We start from the raw sequence: 26,342 nt of genomic DNA on the forward strand, positions 1-26,342 counted from the left end.
ACGAAACTGAGACGCAGTTCCGCAGCGGGCAGCGCAGAGCGGCCACTGAACTCAATTGACTTGCAGGCTTCCCAGAACTTAACCGCGGTTACCGCTCGCCGGAAGGGGAAACGGATTCTTCCCTGGGAAACGGATTCTTCCGAACCGGCGCCATTTCGGATTTAATGCGCGAATTCCGTTTTATTCTTTCGGACGGGGATGCGACAAAGTCTCGTGCCCTTTGACTCCGTGACGCCGACGTCGCCTCTGATCCCCGATCTCGGCCGTCGGATGCGTTCCCACGTGCCTTGGAGATGCTGGTGCGATTGGTCGGGCCCTGGACTCCCCTCTCTCCTCCTCGGTCTCATCGTCAGGCATAAAAAGTAATGGAATGCGGGTTCGGGTTGCATCTTTCGCGCGAAAGAATGATTGTTCTTCTTTCGCGACGTCGACCGCTCGATCGCGCCCCGTACGTATCTCAAAGCAATCAGAAGGAGGATCCTCCTTTCGCGTGAAGTACTGCCACTGGCGGAAATTCGTGGGAAGCCGGGGGGCGAGAAGAGCCGAACAACGTTGACTCCTTACATGTTGCCACGTCATAGTTGGCGGAGCCACGTCGGCATCGTGCCGAAGAGGTGAACAGGAGAAGAGCAGGAAAAACCAGCAGCGGAGAGCCAAGCTCACGCTCGTTTTCTTCTGCCATTTTTTCTAATTAAAAATGAGTATAAAATTAGAATATATGATAAAATAATGAACAAAAAAATAGGTCAATAAAGGATCACGGCTATGAGGAGGAAAAACCTATTCGGAGAGAGAGTTCAAATGCGATGGGGAGCGGCGCCTCCCGTCTCATCCGCGTGCCGTGCCTGAGGCCCGCCGGCGCCGGCGAGGAGGGACCGCCGGAATTCTCGGGGCCGCTGGACGAGGCCCTGGGACACTCCTTCTGCTACGTGCGCTCCGCCTCGCCAGCCCACTCCCGCTCCTCCTCCGCCTCCTCCTCCGCCGCCGCCTCCACGGCCGCCGCCGCCGCCGAGACCGCCTTCAAGACCATCTCCGGCGCCTCCGTCTCCGCCAACTCCTCCGCCCCCCTCCCCGTCTATGACGCCCCCGCCGCCGCCGCCGCCGGGTCACGGGCCGCCGGCTTCCGGAGCTCCGCATCTTTCTCCGCCATCCCCCTCCAGCTCTCCGGCGGCGGCGGGGGGCCCGCGTCCGGGCCGCTCGATCGGGGTTTCTTCCTCTCCGGGCCGATCGAGCGGCGGGCGCTCTCCGGCCCGCTCGATGCCGTGCCCTTCTCCGGCCCGCTCGTGAAGAAGAAGAGCCGGGGTATCTCCAGGAGGCTCCGGAAGCCGTCCCTCTTCCGGCGGAGCCTCTCCGAAAAAAACCGCCGCCCCTGGGTGGTCCCCCTCCGGAGCTTCGCCGCCCGGCGGGGCGAACCCGGCGACGCGCCCCCTCCGGCCGCCACCGCCGAGGGGAATGTCCAGTGGGCCCACGGGAAGGCCGGGGAGGACCGGGTCCACGTGGTCGTGTCGGAGGAGCACCGGTGGCTCTTCGTCGGGATCTACGACGGGTTCAATGGGCCCGAAGCCCCTGAATTCCTTGTGGGCAACCTCTACCGCTCGGTTTTCGACGAGCTCCGGGGTCTATTCTGGGAGGAAGTGGAAGAGGAGGCGGTCTCAGAAGAGGTCACCTCTCAGGAGGATTCCAAAGCTGGGAGGCGCCTTTGGGAATTCCTGGCAGAAGGGGATGGGGATGGAGAATTGGAGTTCTCGGGCTCGGGTCGCTTCGCGTTCTCTCTGTCCAAGCTGAGGGATGGATTTGGGAGCTGGCGGAGGGAGGGCAGGAGGCTGCGGTTTCCAAGGTGGAGGTATGAATCAGAAGAGAAGGCGAAAGCGACTCGAGAAAGAGAAGTCACGGAGCGCGGTAGCCGCAGACGGAGGAAGGCCGGCCCCGTGGCTGATCATGAATTGGTGCTGAGGGCTCTTTCGCGGGCATTGGAGGTCACGGAGCTCGCTTACTTGGAGATGACGGATAGGGCCATGGACTGCAACCCCGAGCTGGCGCTCATGGGCTCGTGCCTGCTGGTGTTGCTGATGAGGGATGACGATGTGTATGTGATGAATGTGGGAGATAGCCGTGCAATTGTGGCTCAGTGTAGGCCTCCAGGAACAGCTGAGGGGACGAGGGATGAGGACATTCCCAATGAACAGGACAAAGTAGCTGTTGAAGGGAATGAGATGGATGTGGAGATTGAGGCACTGGGTCGAGAAACCACAGAATTGGTGGCATTGCAGCTTTCCACTGATCACAGTACGAGCATTGAGGAAGTAGGTTCGCATAGGAGAACATGCATTTAGTACATCATTTTACATATTTCTTTTTCCTTGCTATGCTTATTGAGGGAGAGGGAGAGGGGGAGAGAGAGAGAGAGAGATTGCTATTCATCATTAACAGAGAAAAAAGAATAACGTTTCATTCCTTCCAACTAAACAAACTAAACGATCTGATCCGTTCATAAGGTTGGATATTTCTAACCATATGCTCCAACTATGTTTTGGTGAAAGTAAGAGTTGTAGGTCTTTTGAGAATTCCTTTGTGGTATTCAAGAAATACTTCACGAATTACAATGTAGTTCATAGCTGTGTCAGTGACCTTCCCATATATGTGAATATTACCTTTCAATTGTGTAGAATGAGAATACAGAGTTCATGAATCTATCTAGTGCTCGTGTAGAATGAGAATATTGATTCTGTGATTGAATTTAGCATTTGTTTGATGCATGCATGCACACATTGTGATACATGTTAATACTGAATTTTGCTTGCGTCAAATGAGAATACTGAGTTCATGACCATGCCTAGCTTTTATATTGAATGAGAATAATGGGTTATAAATGTTTCCAGCTCTTATTCACACATGTGCATAATCTCTTTTTGTTTCATGAATTTTGGCCTTTACAGGAAGTCCTCAGGATAAAGAAAGAACATCCAGATGACAATCACTGTATTGTCAATGACAGAGTGAAGGGGCGTCTCAAGGTCACTCGAGCATTTGGGGCTGGATATCTCAAACAGGTAAATGGACTGTCATAAGATTCCCTTTTTATGATTCTAATATAGAGGATCTGACCTCGTAATGCAGAGATGACTTGATCTTTTGTAATTTAGGGACCAAGAATTACCTACTCCATATGGAGACAGTCTTCAGATGAAGGCTTCTTCCCTCTTTTCTGTATATTCTTTTTTATCGACTATTGTTATTTCCAATCCAGATAGATGGGATAAGCCCTTTTTGGTGATAATATGCTTTGTAACCATTATTCTTTAATGACTAATCATGCAATTAAAGAACTTAGTGATGAAAATCTAATGAATATGCTATATCACTTGCTTTATATGCATTTTATTACAGCCTAAGTGGAATGATGGATTACTAGAGATGTTCCGGAATGAGTTCATTGGAAATGAACCATACATAACTTGTATGCCTTCACTTTGTCACTATAAACTGGGCTCAAGTGATCAATTTTTAGTCCTCTCTTCCGATGGCCTGTATCAGTATCTGAGCAATGAGGAAGTGGTTTTGCATGTTGAAAATTTCATGGAGAGGTTCCCAGATGGAGACCCTGCACAAAGTTTAATCGAGGAGCTTCTTTTTCGTGCTGCAAAGAAAGCTGGTAAGATTTGTTTTTGAAATTCTCACCGGTTTACAAATGTCTGTTATTTTTTATGTTTCAATAATTCTAACAATGGCTGTAGCAGTTCTTTTGGTAGAAAATCTAGGTTTAGCCTCTGATCTGGTATTTGATTGATTTTTAATGATTAGTCTAAAAGTCATCAGTTTACTAGACATGTCTGTGTCTGTTCTTGCATGAACATAAATAACAATCTTTATCTCGTCCGATTAAGGCAGGCACTATGGATAAAGCCTCACCACCGCTTCTTATTCAAAATGAAAAGTGTCCTCATTTTTTTCCTAAATTCTTCCATCCAGGTCTGTTATGGTGTCCTGTGATTTCAATGTTATGACCTTAATTCAAGGACCTGGCCTCACTCATTATACTGAATCAGCAATTCTTACTTCTGAAGCCATTATTAAAATATAGGTATTCCTAAACGACCTTGGATATGCTGCTGCATTTATACCTCTAAAATGATTGATTATATGTAATGTGAAATCGGCTAACAACTAGAAACTAAAGGAATCGAATTATGTTTTTCCTAAATAATGAGTGCTTGTTGAATGAGTTGAGAATAATTTTCTGGGGAATCGGTTTTGCTCGCCCCGAGCAGGCAGTGCTATGCAAGATGGATGGTTATCTAGGGTACTGTCCATGAGATTGATGGATTGACATTTAGCCAGTACACTTATTGCATCAGACTAAGTATTATGTTGCATGATTGTTAACATATTGCATGGGGTTGCATTTCAGTACTAACCTGGTTTGCTATGTATCAATCAAGATAAAATATCATGCATATTGGCCCCGTGCCAGCCACGAGCCAGTCCTATAGGGGCTGGAAATGCAATGTGTCGAGCAAACTAGGCTTGTATTCTGTTGCATCAAAGCATATTGATCCCATATTGCTCAGCACACTGTCTTTTTCTTTTTCTTTTCCTCTTTTTCCTTTTTTGGCTTATTTGTATCGATGTGTATTGAGATCTACTGCTCCTGTATCAAGCATCATAACATTACCAGGTGGCCATTGATACAATAGCAGTCCTCAAGATTTGAATCCTACTATCAATACTCATTGACTTCACCATGTTGTATTGTAGTTAGATGCTAAGGTCAACATAGTATATTAGTCAACATGTGGACAATTGCAAATGAAAAGAAAAATGCATATATGAAATTAATTATATCATTTAGATGAGTTCAGTTTCTTGTTCTCTCCCTAGTTTCCCCAGTGTCTCTTTTTTTTTCTCCCTCAATCTCGTTGCTATCAGTTGCTGGATCTAATATTACAAATGCATTTTAACTTGCCTTCTTTAGATAGTGAATTGCATGTGGTTTGGTTATGATTCTGGTACTGAACAGGCACTTTTAATATGATGAAGGATGATGTATTGGTTTTTAATACATGCTTTAGTATTCTAGACTAGATGGTGATTCAGAATATTTTAGACTCAAAATGTGAAAAACAGGGGAAAGAAAAAGCAGAGGTCACTCTAAACATATCCTAGCATGCTAGTTTTGGTTATGTTTACTGATCTTTTATAGGTTTGTGTTTTTCTCCGTGTTATAAATCTGCTACATGTTGGCATTGTGTTTGCTTCTGCTGGTTATTTGAAGGCATAAGCATGATACATGATTTTGTGATTGTTGGTTATATATTGATGCAGAATGGGGCTTTGATATTATTATGAAAATGAATGATTTAAACCAATAGGACAGACACATACGAACATTGATATCAAATAAATCGCAAATAAATTGTCATGACTTGTGAAACATGGTAAGCCGATGAAACATTGGGTTTGCACTCTAATAATCTACTTGTCCTGGGAGCATGTTATTGCAACCTGATACGAGGCATAGACAAAATGAAGATTGAATGGGAGAACAGATTGACAGGAAGAAGAAAATCTTGCATGGATGCACATGTTTTTAAGTCCTTAGAGCGCTGATCAGATAAAGAGAGAGGATATAATTCTGCATTTTTAATTGAAGATCCTTTCAAGTGCATGTTTGGATGATAGCCAGTGGAATAAACTGATAGGATATTTAATTTTTCTTTGAGCATTACAGGGACTTTGATGGGCTTCTGTGATATTGTTTAGACAGAATAGTTGGGTAGATGGATGGATGATCATGATTATATTTAGGAGAAGAAAGAGGAGATTGGTTGAAAACCAATCATATATCTGAGTAAGGTGTACTATATGTAAAAACATTGTCTTCTCAATGCTGAGCCCATGTTTTTTTTTTTTTGCTGTGTTTTGGGAGGCCGCCTTCCCGGCCGCCGTTGTGGCCTGTCGCTCCGGCGAGCCGGCACCAACGTCCGGCTCGCCGTTGCGACGCACCACAGCTGTCGGGCGGTGGGAGGTTAACAAACAAAAAAGAAAAAGAGGAAGGGGAGGAAAGGGCAGCCATGGCCGCCGCGTCCCCGTCCCGGCCCCCTCCTGCGGAAGGAGAAGAAAGGAGAAGGGAAGAAAGGAAGGAGAAGAAGAGAAGAAAAAAGAAAAGAAAAAAAGAAGAAGAAAAGGAAAGAAAAAGAAGAAAGGGGAAAAAAAAGAGAAGAAAAAAAAAGAAAAGGAAAAAAAGGAAAAAAAAGAAAATAATAATAAATAAATGCATAAATAAATATGTATATAAGTGAACGAATAAATAAATAAATAAATAAGATAATAAATAAATATATTTAAATGAGATAAAATAATAAATAAATTAAAAAATTAGTAATCATTTAACCAATTTTATCACCTAGGTAGAAAAATTGTTAGAGAGATAAATGGTCATTAGAAGGGTAAAAAATTAATTTACACTAATAATTATAATATTTTAAACTTTTATTATTGTATTATACTATAAATATAATATATATTATATTATATAATAATACATTAATATGTTATGTTGAATAATTTAATATTATGTTATATTATGAAAAATTAATTTACTCTAATAACTATATTACTATTATGCTATGTTATACAATGTCATATTACTATATTATAATAATATTACTTTATATTACAATAATATTATACTATGTCGTATATTATGTATTAATATATGTTATATTTTATTATGTTCTGTTGTATAATACTATGCAATGTCCTTTATGGTACTTTTGTCTTATAAAAGTACTTTCTTAGTTTGTTTACCAAACACATGTTAAAGTGCCATAGCACTTTAGAAATGTAGTTACCAAACAGCAAACAGCTTTTTATAAAAGCTTTACTTTAGACAGCTCTACTTCCAACAGCTCTACTACCAACAGCTCCCCCAAACAGTGCCTAAATCATCAATCTAGCAATTAAGACTGTAGGTATCAGAGCGACAGATCACCATAATAGAGTGTCATAATTATGTAGCCAAAACTACTAAAGCTATTACAGCAGACAAAATTGAGTTTGAGGACACCTTAGTGATAGAAAATATTTTGAATTCACATCTCACATAAATATTTTACATTTCAGCCCCTAGATTGAGAATTTTATGACTGGGCGATAGCAATTAAGTTCTGGGCAAATGCCGTTGCTCAGGCAACCAGGCCAGTTTACATAGTTACAAGAACACAAAGTATAAACACAAGATCTTCTTTTAGCACATCTGGAATGATTTTATGATGCTTTAAAAATGCCAATATTGTAAATTTCACATTACAGAGATTACTGTCTGCCTGTATATATGTCTTACATTATGTATATGTATGTATACCTTTAGCTCTGCAGAGAAAACCTTATCAAAAGAACTATTTGTTCTCTCCAAATATTGCATCCATGGCCACACTACTTTCCCACTCTGCCCAATTTCTCATAAATACAATCTGTGAAGGGAAAGGTTGTTCTATGTCAAAAATTTTAAAGCCGTTCCAGCTTTTAACTGCTTCATAATGCAAATATATATCTTTTGGTCAGATATCAGAATGTTATCTGAAATACTTCTTACAAGCTAATTTCTAATTTCCCTGGTTTTAATTTTGAGGATTAACCCTCCTTAGCACAAGGAAATGTGCAACCTTTTTGTGCGACTCCCAAAACCCCTACACTTATGCGCACCCACTACCACCACCACAATCTAGACTGAATGTTCGTCCTACTCAGCTATTACCTGCACATCCTAATTTTCCAACCCGTGCGATCTAAAAGTAGGCTGCTCTTCAAATTCTGTACGAACCTTTTCTAGAGGTTGTCCTCCCGAGCTAAAAGTTACTGCAAAGCAGATTCTGTCCGACACCCACTCTGAATCTAACTGTTTTGTTCATCTTGAATTTCAAACTCTCCCAAGTCTTAGTGACCTTTCTTGAGAGCCATCACCTCAAGCCAGGGTTATGCCCCTATCCATACTGAAATATCACTTTCATATGTCTCTTCCATGAAATCCCATTTCATCCACTCCTTACCGGTACCACAAAAAGGTAGATTGTCTGAGGTGAATCTCTTTCCTTCATTTCTTGCTTGACCTTGCAATAAAATCACTCATAATTCTTAACCAACCACTCATCAGCTTTTTTAATGCATTTTGCAATGAAGTTTTTCAAGCAATACATTTGGCAAAAAACAATCTGTCCAAGGTATATATATTCTTTATTGAAAATTTAACCCATTGATAGATCCATTGTTAGTGCCATGCCCAGCCATATGTGTTTTCTACAATCTAAGGAACTTATTGTACTTAGCTAATCTGATTATCATCAGCATTATCATGAGTAAAGCATATTATTCCAGAAAAGTGGTCAATCGTCCCAAGTAAGTAATAGCTTGTTTAGTTAACTATATAATTCAAACTTTCCAGTTATGGAATCTCAAGGCCCTTGAGCATTTGAGCCAGCCCCTTCTGTCATCTGATTTTTTTCATAGGAGAAGATGTTACATCCTTCATGTTTAATGATGACGGGTTTCTTCTAGCCTTGAGGGTAGATGCTTTACTGTCAGTTCCCTGCTGTATTTATCTAATGACTCTCAATTGCAGGTATGGACTTTTATGAACTCTTGGACATACCACAAGGAGACCGCCGAAAGTATCATGATGATGTTACAGTTATGGTCATATCTCTTGAAGGAAGAATATGGAAGTCGTCAGGAAAATATGTGTGACATGCCAAGAGCTGGTTGCACTTTGTTTTCTACGGTATACAACTGCCATTAGCATATTGCTGATTCATAACTCGAAATGGTAAAGAAGCCAAGGGTTCCTTCTGATCATAAGGCATGATTAGTCAGTGAACCATTTACCAAGGGTTCTGGAAATCATCTATTCAGAGGCAGGCTTCAACAGACAGATCAAATGCAGGTAGACCAGCGTGGCTTTTGGATCCATGCTGGTTGATGTTGCCAATCAATCTGAAGGGAAATTGGCCTGCGGTGGTAAAAGATGAACATTCCTAGGGAGAGTGCATAAGAGAAGCTTATTCTTGTTTATGGGAATGCTCAGCAGCAACGGTTCTCATGCTGCGTTCCTTTGCCCCCTTTTCTTGCTGTTTTTAGGGGAAAATGTTTTGTTCGGTGGGAAATATTTTTACAGATGTACAACATTCCCTTTTGTTACATGTGACTCCCTGCAATCTGTTGGACATGTTCCATCAAAAGCAAATTTAATAGACTAGAAATTCTTTTGCCAGTACTTCTGCATAGGTGTTCAAATACGAATTGCAATGTATGTTAGACCGAGTGGCGATTTACCGCACTTTATAATCCCAGGAACAATCTTCGGGAGGCATGACTCAATTCCCTGAGAAGAAAACTGAACAATTTTTTCTACATCTATATTGTATAATATTCATTGAATTATCAGTTTAAGGGGCATATCTATCTTTTCTACTTCTATCTAATATGTAACATTTATATTGCAATGAAGTGTCTGCTAGAGTTCTGGTAAATCAAAGAAAATTGGTAGTCATGAAATTTGAGCTCCATCTGCATTAGATTTTACATCTCAAAAGAAGACTACATTCAAAAGCTAATTGAAAACAGTACAATTATGAGTATGTTTTCCTATTAAACAGTAAAAAATGCAGACAGAGCTCCGGACTTTACCCATGATATGAAATCCTCCCTCGAAGCAACCAAACTACTACTCCTTTCTTCATCCGCCAAGAAGATCCAAATGTGAGGCAAAAGCGCCGGCCGATACGCTTCCTTCTTCTCCACAGAATCTGATAGATTTTTCATCCACTCCTCAAAAGCAGTATTGGCCGCACCAAAGGACAGTGATTGCAGGTTCAAAGACCACTCATCAGATCTCTTTAGATGCAAGTTAGGATATAGCCCATAAAGCATTCCCAGACACAAAAGCCTCATGAATCTACATTTCAGTACTGTGGTTTCTACATGCATCTTTAAGGGCCTCCGAACCTCCTCAGTAGCCTCATTCAGGGACCCTCGGAATTCTTCTTTAACTTCATCGAAGCTAACTTCTTCCTTACAAAGCATTTTTAACCAACCCAACCAGCCTTGACTATCCTTCTCCAAGAATGTGAGCACAATCCCCATCACCCCTTATTCGCACAAAGCCACAAGCGACAGCAAGCATCCACAAAGCCAGTCATCCGGTATAGCACCTCTCTCCACAGAAGTCTCGAATTTCAGCCTTCTCCAAGCATTGAATCAAATAGCTCATAGGATTCGGCTCGAGTCCACCCTCCGATATCTCTTCAAGCAATTCCACTATCCTCCCTGCCTTCTCGCCACTCCCATAAATGTTAATCAGCAGGATAGCTCCAACAATCCAGGCGAGTACCCTGCCCGGGCTGCTTCATATCCTCAAACAGCTTCTCGGCGTCATATCCTCAAACAGCTTCTCGGCCTCTTCCTCCAACCCAAGATCGGTGCACATGCTCAACAATGTGCTGTCGAGGATGAAATCCATCGGCCATTTGTTGGACCTCATCCGCTCCTACAGCCCTAATGCAGGCAGCCAGCCAGCGTCTTCTCATCCTTGGACAAGCCAGCCGAAACCATTTACTCGAACAGGCTCCCTGCAATCCCCGGCTTCCCAGCCTTCCAATATCCATTGCTTCCAACAGCGTGTTGTAGCCCACTAGATTGGACTCTTCATCTCCCGTAACAAATACCGAATCCCATCATAGTCCTGAGCCTCACCGAATAATTTACCGAGCACCGAGGAGGCGACCGGGTCCGGCGTCCACCCTCCAGCCCGGGCCCTCCCAAACAGGGAGACCGCCTCCTCCCTCTTGCCCAATTGAGCACACGAGGACGGCCGAGTAGGTGACCTCATCGAGGATGAGGCAGGTCCTGTAAACCCTCCCGAATCACTCGACGGCCCTGTCGAACCGGCGGCACCACCTGGCGGAGGCGACGATGGTGGAGTAGGTAACGTTGTCGAGCAGAGGCGAGGCGCTCGACGAGGCCGTGCTGCCGGCCGTCGCGTAGCGACCTCATGTGACATGGTAAAGAGTAGTGTCAGGGGGGAATTAGCTGCCGTGGGTCTTAAGCCAGTCGAAGAATTGGAGGGCTTTGGGCCACGAGCGGAGGGAGTTGAGGACGAATACGGCGTTTTCTTGGAAGGGAGGGAGGAGGAAGGCTTCTGAAAGGGCGGCGGAGAAGGCGGAAGAGGAGGGAGAGATGTTTAAGGTCGGGGTTGAGAGAGAAGGGGGGGCGGCGGCAACGGCGGCGGTGGGGAGAGCCGGCGGAGGGTTTGGGCTTGGACTTGGTGGAGGGGGAATGGGAGGTGACGAAGGATAATCTTTCTCTTTTGATGAGGGTGAGGGAGAGGGAAGGGATGGTTTCATAGAGGAGGAGCGACCGAGGCGGGTGGGTCTTTGGGAGGCTTTGGAGGGAAGGATGGGGATTGGAGGGAAGTAAGGGAGGAAAAGAGAGCCATGGCTGTGCAGCAACACGCCAACACCGTCAATCCAACTCAAAAAGTTCTGATAATTTTAAGGCTTCTGTTAGTCCTTTCCTGAATATTTTTCTTATAGATAGATCATTCAGAAATATTATAAAAAAAAAAATATCTCAAAAAGATTTCATAGGGGGGGAGGCAAAGAGAGCCATGGCATGAGTGCATAGGCCCATCTGTAGTCCCTTCTTTTGTCTAACACAGCAATAGAAAAAGTGCCGGCCAGAATCATGACAAGGGAAACAATTCCATGGACTTGCTCATACATGAGCTTCAATACCATGAACGATTCTGAAATTTTATTGCCAGTTGCAGCAGTCGCCTACAAAACACCATATCCACATTCTCTTCTTCCAGCAGGAGGGAGAAGAGGAACAATTGTAGTGCATCATTTTCTCCTGCAACCGAGTTATTGTTGATGGATTGCTTCCCTTGTGTAAGTTCTTGCATCAATGAGTCCTTTGGGAAGCTTTGCTAAATTTATGTTGCTCAATTAGGATGACGGTCGGCCTCCATATTGAAGTTTGCTGGACCCAAAGTTAAGTTGGTGTTAAGACGCGGCCCTTCCTTTATATAGCGAATGCCACATATGTTGCACAGGGTCTGTGGCAATTATTTTACAACAAAAAAACATGAGATTAGTGTAAGATAGGATATATTGACTGAGCAAGATTAATTCTGCAATAGTATGTACTTTGGTAAGATCATAAAGGTTTTAAATCATATGTTTCAACTAAAATTGGATGTTATTTGTTATCTTTTCCAGGTATGTACATCTAGAGAGTTCTATGCAATCTATTTGAAGTAAGAACATGCTAATTAATACAATATACCTTCCAAAAAGTGATAGCTAGGGAGAAAAATAAGATATTAACTATAAGTAATAATTAAATGATTATAATAGGTTGATGAGAAATGACTATGCTATAAGTACTTTGGAATAACATGTAGTTTGAATAACCATGGATGTCCTGGTGTCGAAACCCTCTTGGGTAGTTTGAATAAGAAAGAATCTACGCACGTTGACCACCTCTTTTTTGAGATTTTGAGGGGCTAAATTTCTTGAGGGCTGACTCCAAACAGAATCAAACCCCTAAACCCTTGCTCAAGTGACAAGAAGTAATACCATTTCAGCAAATACTCGGTGGTACACTAACTTATTAAAATTTAGAAACATAGAAAATGAAAGAAAATCTGTGTCTTTTGCTTTTCGTTAAAAGAAGCAGCAGGATTTCTACCATTAAAAAATCATAAACTATAATGGATCACAAAGCAGAGTTTATATTCAAGTCCTAAAAACACTTTTTAAGAAAGATATCAATTTCATGTCTGCAACAAATGCCACTTGCTTCTTGAAATGAATGAACGAACGAACGAATGAATGAGAAAACAAACAAATAAAGAAAAATAGGCATCTAGTTTAGAAAGCATCACCTTCGGTCCTCTAGGACCATTCCTCCATTGCGAGGTTTTGCTCACTCCACAAGCGGTGCATTGCTTCGGAGGGAGGCACAAGGCAAGCCTCAAATATTGCTCGATGTCCTCATAGTTTCTCTCTTCCAAACGGCCTATCAAATCCAATTCCACGATAGGTTTGGAGGAGGATGAGGAGGCAGCAAAGAACTCCATTATGGCTATTATCTTAACTACTAAGAGATTGTATTTTGGAAAATAAAAATGCAAAACCAAGATGCACGCTAGAGCGATAAAGAAAAGGGTGGAGAGTGGTGGCTTTATATAGCATAGCGGCGGAGATAACAAGAGATGGTGGTGAATTCACTTCATTGATGGGCTCTACAGGTGTTAGTCCTCTAGAGGCAGGCATGAATTCTCTTGTTATTTCTTAGAGATATTATACGTTACGAATTGTCCGACCATTAATTGTAGTGACAAATCTATTAATGTTCAAAACTAGATAACAACCAGAAAGAAACTTGTGCTCGAAGCAAGGTTTGTCATCTCGATACCGGATCCCATACCGGTACCATATTGTTATAGTGTCAATATGCTCGGTACGAAGGCTAGTTTGGCATATTGAGTATTGATACACCCTCCGGACCATATACCGATTTGGTACCAGTATGGTACCATCCGGTATGCACTAGTAACATCCGGTACAGCGAATCTTGGCTCAAAAGTTCATATACGATTAGCTCAATATGAATCCTACAATGTCTATATAATCGAATTCTCTAGAATGGGAACTTCAATTGTGTGAACATAGCTATGTATGAAATAGATAATTTTGGTATCTAGCTAACATGACTATTTAGTCATACAAGATTATACAAGTCTAATATTATCATATGAAAACTATCAATTGACCAACCTTGGATCAAAACAATGCAACATACTCTTGTCTAGGATAATTTAATTTACTGCACATATTGGTATTTTGTATTTTTTTATATCTTAAACATCCATACAATTGGCTTAGTTGTTAGTTCATGCAACTTGATACTTAAAGAACAAGTTTTATTATATGCAGCCATGTGATCACCCATTTCTCATGTGCTATTGTCTCTATGCTGCAATCTAGTTGGTTAGACCAGGAATAAGCATAACCCATATCCAATCCATATTTGAATCAGCTCACAAGATTGAACCCAAATCCAATCCAATTTTCTTGAGGTTGGATTGGACAAATTAGTTATTAATTTCATCAACCTAATGGATTTTTGGGTCAAAAATAATCCAAACACAAACCATAATAAACATATCTAAGTATATTGTTTAATTAAATCATTAATATATTATGCAAAAGAAAAATAGTAAGCAACATGTAGACATTATCAAAAGCGTATTCTACATAAGAGTTGATTGATAACCATATATAATTACAATCAACAACATAGAATATTGACAAACTATTATATGAACAGAACTAATTTCTTCAAGGAGGGTTTCGATGGATGTAGTATACTGGCCTTGGATCAGTTCCGGTTGGTTCAGAGTTGGATTGAGAATTACTGAACCAAATCTAATCCATATTTGAAATATGCCATGTTTTTTAATCCAAAGTTAACCTAAACAGATTTGGTTCGGGTTTGACTCGATTAATTTTGGATCAGTTCCAAAACCAAAGCGAGTCAATCCAATCCACTTGCAACCCTCATTGTCTCAAGATTTGTGCCATCCATTCTATTTATAAATTTTCAAACAAGAAGAATAACAAATGACTAACTAGGCAAGAAGCTAAATGTGCTTGCTTGGGTGGTATTACCTCTTGCCAATTTGGTAAGAGATTAGTGTTCGATTCTTACTGGAGTCAGTTCCAAGGGTGGGCCACATACAGGGTAGAAATAGTGGAGATTACCCACCCTTGTCTTTGGAAAAAAAAAAAAAAAAGAGAAACCATCAACGCATGGCTGTGCACCAAAAGACTCATCTTGCTTAAGGCATAGTAAAAGGACTTAGGAAGCACAAATATAGAAGGCAGGTAGTGCTATATGCTTGGTTTCAGGTTTAGCTATGCATGCTTGTTTCTTTACTTTATGACCCAAAAACATTATTATTTGAGATTTGAAATTGAAGAACTGAAACATCTATTTACCTCTCATCCAAATCCAATGCTATGTCATCTCAAGGACTCCAAATGCCTATCCATCGTGGATTCCAGCTCAACAAAATTAATGATAGACCCTAGACAAGCATAGGTAGAAGTGTATAGCCATAACATAACTATCAAGCCTTATTCCAAGGTTTGGCTGATAAGTTAAGACATCAAATTCCTGTATTGCACACTTCCCTTCTTTATTTAACTGTTGTAAGTTTCTTTATTGAAATATGAAATATTACTTCCTTGAGAATCCCTCTGAATTCTAACTAATAAAGACAATCTCAATATTTTCTTGCACTGCATTGCCTTTTCTAATTTTTTATCATGTATATGTTCCGCACATTTTCCTGAGCATTGTATATAAACCCTTTCTTGCATTGCAACCCCCTCCCCCCCAAACCAAGAGAAAAATAACTATCACTGAGATCCAGCAAACTTGGTCTTTGTACTTTACTCACTTTACATTTCTGCTCATGACAATGTTATTAGGCACAAACAAGTAATCTTCCTAAGACAAAAAGCATATTGAAAGTTTGAGTGCTTATTAAATTTCGTATTGTGGTGCTGAACATATTGCATCTATCCAAATTTATTCTGGAGCTTTCTTTTTATAAAAGTATTTTTTCCACAAAATTATCTAGATAACCTTATTCAAAGTATATGGACCATTTCTACATGGACTACTTAATGAGACAAGTGTATTAGATCAGTTGATTTTTCATGTAATTTTTTTTCATTAATATGAAATCACCTGAATTTCATGCATTTAAATATCATTAATGAGCAATGTCATGTGATGAAAAATTGTCATATTAGGTGGATTACAGTATGAGACAAGTCTCATAAAATAAATGATGTGTCATGCCTTTTCCACATCAACTGAATTAAGAAAAGACAATGTTTAAATATTATTAATGAGTTTCATAGGTGTCTTATACCTTAAACTATATATAAACATTCTGGGCACCTATCATCACTTGTACAAACTGGATGTTCCATTGATCTCATGTTGAATCTACAAGTATTGGTGGCCTTGCCATTAAAAGAATCTTGATGACACCAGCCAATTTGAAGAACAAAACATCTACTGTGGAACTCAAGACTCTTTTTTAGTTTCATCCTAGATAGGTAACAAACGCAATCCTCTTTGATACCTTCTTCTTCTTGCACTCGCATGAAAACAAGAAAAAGAAGTTTAAATTGGTCATACAATAAACTTCCATCTATTTTCATTGCCAAATGATGTGATGTCAGTGTTGCTACAAAATCTTGCTGAAGTCACTACCCTTACTGATGCACCAATCATACTTAAACAAGATCATATGGCTAGCTTACTCATAAATCATTACATAGGAAATAGAATCACAAGCTACAAGAACTTCTACAATTACCACGGTTAAGAATGAGACATAAACAACCATGACAAAAAGCTTATGCTTTAAAAATAAATGCACCTTTCAGAGTAAAGAATGTCCTTCCCGTACAACAGCTGCAACTTTTTCAGCCCATATCCCGCCTCTTTTTTTCCCATTTGCTGTTTATGAGAAAATTATGTAGCTTCGTCTAACATCCATGTCATCCATTTCCTCTCCAAAACCGGCTCCTCTCTCCACCACAGATACTAAGTCCTTCCTTCACACAATCCAGATCAAGAAGGCCAGACAACGGAGTCAGTAGCAGTTCTCATGCTGTAATAGCAATCAATGTCTCCATACAATGGTCAGACTGATACACATTAACAAATGAATTTTAAGGTATAATAGTCTCATCATCTTCAGCCTGCCAGAACAAAAAGGACAAATGGTCTCTCAATTTTAGAACTCAACATAACACAAGTAACAATTGGAAACATGTTATCAATACTATGTAAATTTGTGGCATTAATGCTGGCCTGGAAGCACAGTTTGCCATATCAGACTGTACCGCCCTATGGGGCGTACCCTACCATATTGATGGGTACAGAGACTTGGTATGCCCCCATACCAAATGTCAATGCTGATATATCTACCATATCAACACTCACTATAGGCTATACCAATTGGGTAATGGTAAGGAGTCCGGTACCGAGACTGCAAACATTGCTCAGACGCAAGTCACACAACATTTTGGCACATTCATTTCCTTTTTTTTTTGGTACAGGCATACATTTCCTTCAATACTTGTTTTTTCACTATTTAAGACAATTGGCCGGTCATCAATATTATCCTAATTCTTTGTGATGCTTTATGAAATTTTGATTGAACATGACTACTTGGATTATATATACCTTCCTAGAACTAAATGATGTTAGACAAACCATAAAAGTGTATCTCTAGTCAACATTTTGCAAGACTTTCCAAAAACAACAATAAAACACTGAATTGGAACACTACTTTCAGATTTTGTATTTATCAGATGTGGGAACGGGCTCAGGCCGGTGGAAAGAAATTCAAAGGCATTTTGACTAGAAGAGGGTAATATTAACATGAAAAGGTGCTTATTTTTATCTTGTGATGATGAATTATGACTCCGAGTTAACCAGGTACTTGTATACAAAGATGCTGGCCAATAGAATTAATGATTGTATATCAATTTAACAAATTTAACACCCAGGGACAGAAGAATGATTGAACTGAGGTAAGAACCTACCTTAACTCCTTTGCTGATCTGGTGGTGAAAATTGCTAGAAAACCATTTTTGCATTTTATGTTCTACTTCAACATGGCATTCTACCCTGCTCAATGACAGGATCTCATTGAGATGGAAAAATAATGGATAGGCTTAATTTCTAGTAATGGAGCCTCCGTTGGGCCCACTCCCCTCCCCCCCCTCGGCCTCCGCGGGCGGCCTCTCTTCTCCTCCCTCTCTCCCTCCCCCGCTCGCTCTCTCGTTCTCTTCTTCTTTTCCAGCTTCGGCGGGGAAGAGTGGTCCAGTTCGGTACCAGTTTAAACTGGTACGAACCGGAACCGTACCGGTCCGGTAGGCGGCCGGTACGTCTACTGATACCGGTATAGCGAACCTTGGAACAACCCAATACCTCCCCTCTCAAATACCCTGCCAGCCAAATCCTAATTCACTCATCAGCTGCAAATTCTACCACTATACATATAGTTCGTGGAACTTCAAGAACAGGAGCAAGAGAGTTGTCTACCTTTTGATTGCCATTCATCAACTTGCCCTTACCAGGGAAAGTTCTTTTGAGGAGTTCCTTGGAAGATATGGAAATGGATACTGGAATCTAGTTATTGGAGCAAACAATGATCACAGCAACATGGCTTTAGAGGATGAAGCTTGGACCCAGATATTGTACCGTCTTCCCAACATTCAACAACACAAAATTCCAAACGAAATTGAAAAGGATGCCTACGCGAACAATCAATAACATGTCTCCAATAATGAACTGATAGAATTGAGTATAATTTTACATAATATTTGATAAAAAGATTAAATTTCTATGGAATTTCAGAAAAGGGAGCAAAATCAAAGTAACTAAATTCGCTTACCTACGTGCAGAAAAAAAGAAACCAAACATTAGACTAAATGGAAACAAAAAAGGGCTCGAGGCCGAAGCTTTATCACAAAGTCACCGAAATCATGCATAATGTTTCCGATGAATGGCATATAATTCAAAAAATTTAAGAACTAAAAGGGAATGGTTTCAAGAGGGCTCAAGGAGAATTACCCCTCCAGTCTTCAAGAATCTGACTGAGAAATTGAAGCCGGAGAAGCTCTTCCTCCTTGGCATCTTGACCTTCTCTTTTCTCATCTGATGATGGGATGGCTCCCGCTTTACGAACAAAAACTAACCCTAATCCGCCATGGCCAAGGATCGGGCCTTCCGCCTTCTCCACTTCTTCGTAAAAATGGCTCGTGTGGGTAAATTTTGCACGAGCTTGTTGAATGCATTCATATTATATTTTAGCCTACACCAAGACCCTATTTGGAGAAGCTGTTGGAAGTAGAGCTGTTATAAAAAGCTGTTTGCTGTTTGGTAACTACATTCGTAAAGTGCTGTGGTACTTTGTTTTGTGTTTGGTAAACAAACTGAGAAAATACTTTTATATTATAAAATTACCATAAAGGACATTGCATAGTATTATATAACAGAACATAATAAAACATAACATAAATTAATACATAAATATACGATATAATATAATATTATTGTAATATAAAATAATATTATGTTAATATAGCATAATAGTAATATAATTATTAGTGTAAATTAATATTTGGTAATATAACATAATATTAAATTATTTAACATAACATATTAATATATTATGATATAATGTAATATATATTATATTTATAGTATAATACAATAATAAAAGTATAAAATATTATAATTATTAGTATAAATTAATTTCTCATAATATAACATAATATTAAATTATTTAAAATAACATATTAATGTATTATAATATAATGTAATATAATACAATATTTATAGTATAATACAATAATAAAGGTATAAAATATTATAATTATTATTATAAATTAATTTTTCATAATATAACATAATATTAAATTATTTAAAATAACATATTAATGTATTATAATGTAATGTAATATAATATAATATTTATAGTATAATACAATAATAAAGGTATAAAATATTATAATTATTAGTATAAATTAACTTTTCATAATATAACATAATATCAAATTATTTAACATAACATATTAATGTATTATGATATAATATAATATGATATTATATTTATAGTATAGTACAAAAATAAAGGTATAAAATATTATAATTATTAGTATAAATTAATTTTTCATAATATAACATAATATTAAATTATTTAACATAATATATTAATGTATTATGATATAATATAATATGATATTATATTTATAGTATAATACAAAAATAAAGGTATAAAATATTATAATTATTAGTATAAAATAATTTTTCATAATAATTTTCCATAAAATAATTTTCCGCGGTCTAGGGGCTCTTCTTCGTGGTCCACGCTCGAGGAGGACCTCAGCGTGGGCCGCGAGGTTGATGATTAAAAAAAAAACAATAGATTGATTTTGGAAGGTATGAAAAAGGATTAAATTTTTTTTCTTCTAAAATGTGGTTCAAGAGATGCATACAAAAATTGAAAAGAAAAATATCTTTTCTTACGGAAGGAAGTTTGACGGCTAGGGTTCTTGGCTCCAGCAGATTTTTAGGTTTATAAAGGGACAAACTATATAATTATGTTATTTTAATATAGGCATTTTTGTCAAAAATACAGCTTTTCGAAAAAGCTGAAACAACTTCTTTCCAAAAGTTCCAACTTGGAGCTTCCTCCTAAAAGCTGTTTTCAGCTTCCCGCAAAAGCTGAAACAACTTTTTGAAAAATTTACCAAACACAGTTTTTCATCTAAAAGTACTTTTGGATGGCCAGAAAGTGCCCTCCAAAAGCTCCCCCAAACAGGGCCTAAGCCGGTGGGTAGCCGCAGCGCGTTTCAATGGAACTGGTTCAATTCTTCTGCCGACGAGATCCCTAATCACACACTAACATTTTTTTGGCTTCCTGCTCGACTGCTTGTTCAACTAATCTCGGCACAGAAGTTGCAGGAATTAGTTCTTTTTTATTTTCTAACAAAATTATTTATACATGATTTTTTTTATTTTTCTTAAAGTATAACGATGCCTCACACTACATGCGCGCAGGTACACCCATAGAGGTTATGACAAGAAAAAATGCGTAGGAAGAAAGAGATAGCCTCAAAACACTTCCAAAATTTTTTTCCTGAATAATATGCCATGAAGAAAGCAACCCAATTCGCTACACTATTGACCTGCCGAAACATATGAGTGGCCCGAAAGGCCACAAGCTTTCGCACCAGATCACGTACATCACGCAGAAGTGGATGCCAGTCGCCCTATTTGTATCTATAAATACTCCGTTGGATCCAACCAATCACTGTCGCAGCGTCTCCTTCAAGGCGGATGCAGTCCGCTCCCTACCTAGGGACTAGGGTGCAGGCGGCATTAGTCCATAATGTTCTACAGACTAAATTATTCTTAGATCCCTAAATGCCATTTCTAATTTCTTTTTCCAAATCACTACCATCCGCCTGCCGTACAATAATTGAGCTAGTCCTCAGGGGCGGCATGATGGGCTAATCGGCATCCTCATTTGCATAAATTAGTTATTAGGTCCTTGAAAGTTTATCTACTTAATTTTTAGGTCACTGTCCATTATCCTCTATGGAATTGAGTAGCCCTGTCCCGGTGGGTTGCCGGGACCAGGCAAAATAATGCTCCGACTCAAGATCAGCAGGTCTTCAAGTTGATCATGAACTGTTTCATATTCCGCTTGCCTTTTGAACTTATTCTTCTTAATATGAAAACGTACTAATTTTATATTTTCTTCATTATTTTCTAAAAAAATATTATTTTGATGAGAACTTATAATTCAATTTGCAAGAAAACTCATGATTTCTAACCGCAAAAGTCAAACACATAAAAGATATAGATTCCATGAGCATGGTAATTGCAATAGATAAACAGCAAAATATTTTACATTAAAAAAAGGACTGCCTCATGAAAATGAGAATAAGTATATTATTATTCCACTATTAGAATAACAACAAAAAAATCATCGCTAAAAAAGAAAGAAAAGAATATGCCACAATATTATAGAAAGGAGAGAATCGAGAGAGACCAAGGCATGTGGCAGTATTCAAAGATTAAGGGATAGGGCTAGGACGCCGAGAAACTAGCCCACCAGTTTAATTAAATATGTGGGGATAAATTTATTCATCCCTAGGTCCATAGACCATTATTAGCGATAACTCTTTCCACTTTCTCCCTACTACAATTGTTGAAATATTGAAGTTACAGTATTTAAATAATATGGTCTCTAAAGTCTCTGAATGAATATTGAATTACAAAAACAAGCACTGATGCTTCTTGTTCTTAGGCGCACCCCTCGAAAAGTAAAAGGCTAATGCTAAATTCTGATAGATCTATGCATTTTCGCATTCAACTTATACATGCTCAAATCTACCCCCATTCATAAATCAGAGAGAAAGGTTCAGAGTAATTTACATTGCAGCAGCAGAGCTAAATGAACAAAAAGTAAAAAGATCACTCTTTTTTTTTTTTTTTTGGTACAATGACACCCCACACAGAACGAGTATGAGTGCAGCCTACAAAATTAGAAACAAGAAGTTGACCAAGAGAAGAAAAAACAAATGCTTTTGGTTCTCTAAATGAAACCTTCTAAAATGACCAGCTGCAAAGAAGGCGACCCAATAAGCAACACCGTTCGCCTTCTGGTAGACATGGATGGCCTGAAAGGAGCCACACCCTCTCGACAGTCTGTATATGTCGTTGAGTAGCAACTGCCCGCCAACAATACTATACCGACCTTAAATCCACTCGATGATTGTATCTGAACTCCCTTCAAAATGAATGCAGTCCGTACTCAGAACAAGCCTCGTAAAGGTGATGCCCTTCTATGCAGCCCTTAACTTAGCTCTAATGATAGTAGTGTCGAAGATTTGCCGGCCTCCGGCCGCTATAAATCTGGCGTTGTGGTCGTTGATAATAAAGCTTACTCCCACTGCCTCCTTTCTCAGCAACACAGCCATCAAAGTTCATGTCTTCCGTTTACAGGTGGGGCCATGCAACTTTTACACAAGCATTATGTGCTCGTGGCACGTGCAAATGGTTGCTGTTTGCTGAGTGGAGATTAACGGCAACTCTTTATTTGGTCGCCTTTCCCCGCCCGCCCGTCCTCGGCTCGGTGGCTTGAAATCCCAAACTTAGAGCGAGAGGAAAAGCTCAGGCTGTGGTGTCATTTCCGGCCGTCGATTGTGGCGTCTGGGCATGGCCTTTTGTCCCATATTCAAATCCCCAAAGAAAAGGCCAACGACTAATGGCTTGGAATTATAGGGAAAAAGGGGTTCCAAGGAATGAAGGAGATAAAAAGGAGATCCCAGCATTTATTTTATTGGGGGTCTTCGGGCCGCTGTCCGACGATTGGGAATCGTTGGTGTTCCATCGCACCATGGACAAAAGTCTTGCCGAAAGTGCGAGCAATACCACCGGATAGGGTGCTTGAAAACTCCTTTCTTGTTCTCATTTCCATTTTCTGCCTTGGCTTTTGCTTAATTTAATTACTATATATACTAGAAAATAGAATCCATGTTTGATGTTAGACTTCGATGGCGTTTCGGCTTAAAAGACAACGGAATCACAATTTGGCATACGCATCAAATAACTGCGATCACTAACCATGGATGATGCTAAGCTAGAAGTAGATTGATTCCTTTTCTTTTAGATGCAACATTATGGGATGACATATTGGGATGCGTATTTCTATCGAGTAAAATTTTCATATAATTGCCACCTAAACGATACCAAGATGGCGAATGATACCAAATAATTTCACTAGATATGAAGAATGAGCAATCAGATATTCTGCATTTGAGCCTTATGCTATATTCTAAAATATTTAGATCTGGAGCCATTCTCTGTCCTAATTATCAGACACTTGGTTTGAAGCCATTTAGCTTCTTTTTCTTGCATATATTCCTTTCCTACCCTTGACAATGTAACTCATCTCTATTCATCATCTTTGTTGTAAATATGATTAATCCTTTTTTGCCTCCTTTTACATCAAAAAAAAAAAAAAAGTATTTGAACCTGGATAATTATAATGTAGGCGGAGCTCCTAATCTTTTTATAAGACAAAAAAACTCTTGCTGAAGATGGCATAGGAATCATAATTCTTTCCAATGAATATTTGACACATCATCAGCTGATAATATCTGACTGGAAAGGAAATATTTGAAAACGATTTTGCGTCTCAAGTCTACGCATTGCATAATTGCCTGGTGAGACCTCCCTTCTTTCTCTACTGTGTGGAGCTAATTATCTGTGTCAAGTAGTAGATTACAAGTGCTAAGAATGCGAAATGATTCCTTCTCCACTCATGAGCTTGAATCTTCCTATTGTTGTTGCCAGCCAAATGAGATTTTCTTTCTTCCTTTCTTTCTTTCTCTCTTTCTTTCTTTCTTTTGTTCTTTGCTGCTAAATGCGTAATGGTTCGTTTACTGAGAGATGTATGAAGTATTTGATGCGTCTAGGTAGAAAGTGGAACGACCATCCACTTCCATTAGCCTATTGCACTTATATGGCTGGCTCTGCGCGCGCCTTCTTTCATATTCCGTGGGGACGGGTCAAAGTTACTTTGTGTAGGCGTTTCTACCAGCTGACGAGTTCCATAATCATGCATAAGACATCCCTGTCCAAAGTCCCAAGCTTACGATCGCAGCACTTGGAGCCCATCGCTTTTAATCTTACTATCTTAGCAGGCGACAGGGCTACAACGAGGAGCTCATGCTCCAATCATTCTCAATGGTACGTAGGAAAATGTTGCTTCCCCAGACTGCTCGTTTCTTTCTATAGATTAATTATTACTTCAGTCTTTGCCTAAAACATGAGCCTGCGTATGTGTTGGGGGAGGGAGGGAGGGAGGGAGAGAGAGCACTTGTGATCGCATGGTGTGGATATATAGTTGGTAGTCGCGAAACGGGGAAAAAGAAGAATGATCGAAAGGATAAATTAAAGGTAATCTTGGTGCTGTCTGACAAGGTTGTGATGCAAAACCATGATGCTATACTAATTTTATCGGATGCAAAGCAAGAGTTAGTCAAGGTGTTCACAACTGCATGGGAATGGTAATTCAAACTCAAAGGCATTCAGCTTAAGGATTAATATATAGTTGTGGCCAACTACGGTAAGCCTGGGTGGCACCTCCATCATCTAGTCTTTATCATCACATCAGCAAAATTTGTTATATGTACATATATAGCCTCCATGCATGTAACTCTGCGTTATATGCTTTGCATGCAGCTGCTAAATGATTGGCCCTTGGTTAGTCCCAAAAGAACATGTCTCGTATCATTTTGCAGTCCACATGGGTTGTGAACAAGATAAATATTACTTAGGTTCCTTGGTGTTCCTTGGTCTTGTGTTATTTATGGCCCTTATATACTTCAATGTGAAATTAAGCATTTATCTATACAGCATTACAGCTCCTTACATACAAACTCCAAAAAGCTTGCAATAAAGATATTATTTGAATCCTTTGGTTCTATAAGCATTCAAGATCTATCTAGTATACAACCAATGTGGAACTAAACACATATTCGCATGAGTTGTCGTTATGACTATAACCTGGGTTTAATTATCTTTTTCATTTGTTTTATAAGGATAACTAATCACCCAAGCATGCTTTTATGTATGTACGTAGTAGGATGCACCATTTGGATATAAACTATAACTAGGCCTTTCTTGATCATCTGCTGACCATGTTTAGTCAATTGTAACATCTTAATTAATGATTGTGTTGTCTTGCCAATAGAACATATTTCATTAGGTTGGCATCCCTCTCTACATAGATTTGAGTTTAAACTCCATTGGTGGCATCTCCACCATATTTTTCAAAAGATAAAATGAAATAAGATAAAGTTCTAACTCATTGAAAGATGTTCTTGGATGAAAATGGCAATCCATGGGAGTATAATTCCACTACGGATATTCTATCAGACCAGTATGATTTATTGGAGGGCCTTGTGTATGCATGGGCAACCCACTAGGTAGAATTTGAGTCTTTTCACTATGTTTGAATAATAAGCAACAATGTAATTCCATTGTGCTTTCATCCAAAGACCTTGTTCACCCTCCTCCCGTACTCATAGGCTATACACATGCAACAAATGTGCCAGCTTCTTGTACGTATATGGTTATAAATTAACGTATGACACATCATGTTTCATGTTTTGTTAGGTAAGTTCTATTTGACTATAGGTAGTTTATCAAGGACTAAAGGCTATAACGTGATATCCTCGAGAACCTCTCGGTATACCTCCCAAGTAGTATCCAAAGTGGTTGATGCATGCTTTGGTTATGCATATAGAAACAGCAGTTATTATACTTTAGAAGCTGTTAATAACTAAGCATATATTCCCGGGAAAAATCTCTTTCTCGGGAGTTCACGTACCTGGACGTGATACCTCGAACTTCTAAAGAATAAAACCTATTGATATCAAATACATAGGCAGACTACGACATATTTCGGGTTCCTCAACCAACAATAGGACTTGGGTCTTTCTTGAGTTGTTTTGAATCACCGCATAATTGGCCGCGGAAGGGAGGATTTGAAGAAGACTTCAACGAAGGTAAGAGAAGGTTCTCAGGCTTTTCCATCAGTTGTCCCAACTTATAAAAACAGAGAAAGAACTGGTTCGTACCGATTACATATGGAATCAGCCTATTCG

General features: G+C 39.4%; 1 protein-coding gene and 1 pseudogene across 1 annotated transcript; one reads left to right on the forward strand and one right to left on the reverse strand.

The window, feature by feature from the left end:
• The first annotated feature begins 355 nt into the window (after positions 1-355).
• LOC103711803 (putative protein phosphatase 2C 26) lies at positions 356-9,268 on the forward strand. The gene is made up of 4 exons (XM_008798087.5): positions 356-2,303; positions 2,937-3,050; positions 3,388-3,652; positions 8,618-9,268. The coding sequence occupies exons 1-4, from the start codon at positions 807-809 to the stop codon at positions 8,740-8,742; spliced, it is 2,001 nt and encodes a 666-aa protein (XP_008796309.4). The 5' UTR covers positions 356-806; the 3' UTR covers positions 8,743-9,268.
• A 252-nt stretch (positions 9,269-9,520) lies between these two features.
• LOC103711802 (pentatricopeptide repeat-containing protein At5g46580, chloroplastic-like) lies at positions 9,521-11,514 on the reverse strand (annotated as a pseudogene).
• Positions 11,515-26,342: the final 14,828 nt, after the last annotated feature.

This window comes from Phoenix dactylifera, chromosome 3 (genome assembly GCF_051530095.1).
Source record: "Phoenix dactylifera cultivar Ajwa chromosome 3, Ajwa_hap1_PhDact_Kaust_v1.1, whole genome shotgun sequence".
NCBI lineage: Eukaryota > Viridiplantae > Streptophyta > Magnoliopsida > Arecales > Arecaceae > Phoenix > Phoenix dactylifera.

Coding starts and splice junctions, on each gene's coding strand:
- LOC103711803 (XM_008798087.5), top strand. CDS start 807: ATGGGGAGCGGCGCCTCCCGTCTCATCCGCGTGCCGTGCCTGAGGCCC. Junction 3,051..3,387: donor GGGCTGGATATCTCAAACAG/GTAAATGGACTG, acceptor ATTTTATTACAG/CCTAAGTGGAATGATGGATT. Junction 3,653..8,617: donor TCGTGCTGCAAAGAAAGCTG/GTAAGATTTGTT, acceptor TCTCAATTGCAG/GTATGGACTTTTATGAACTC.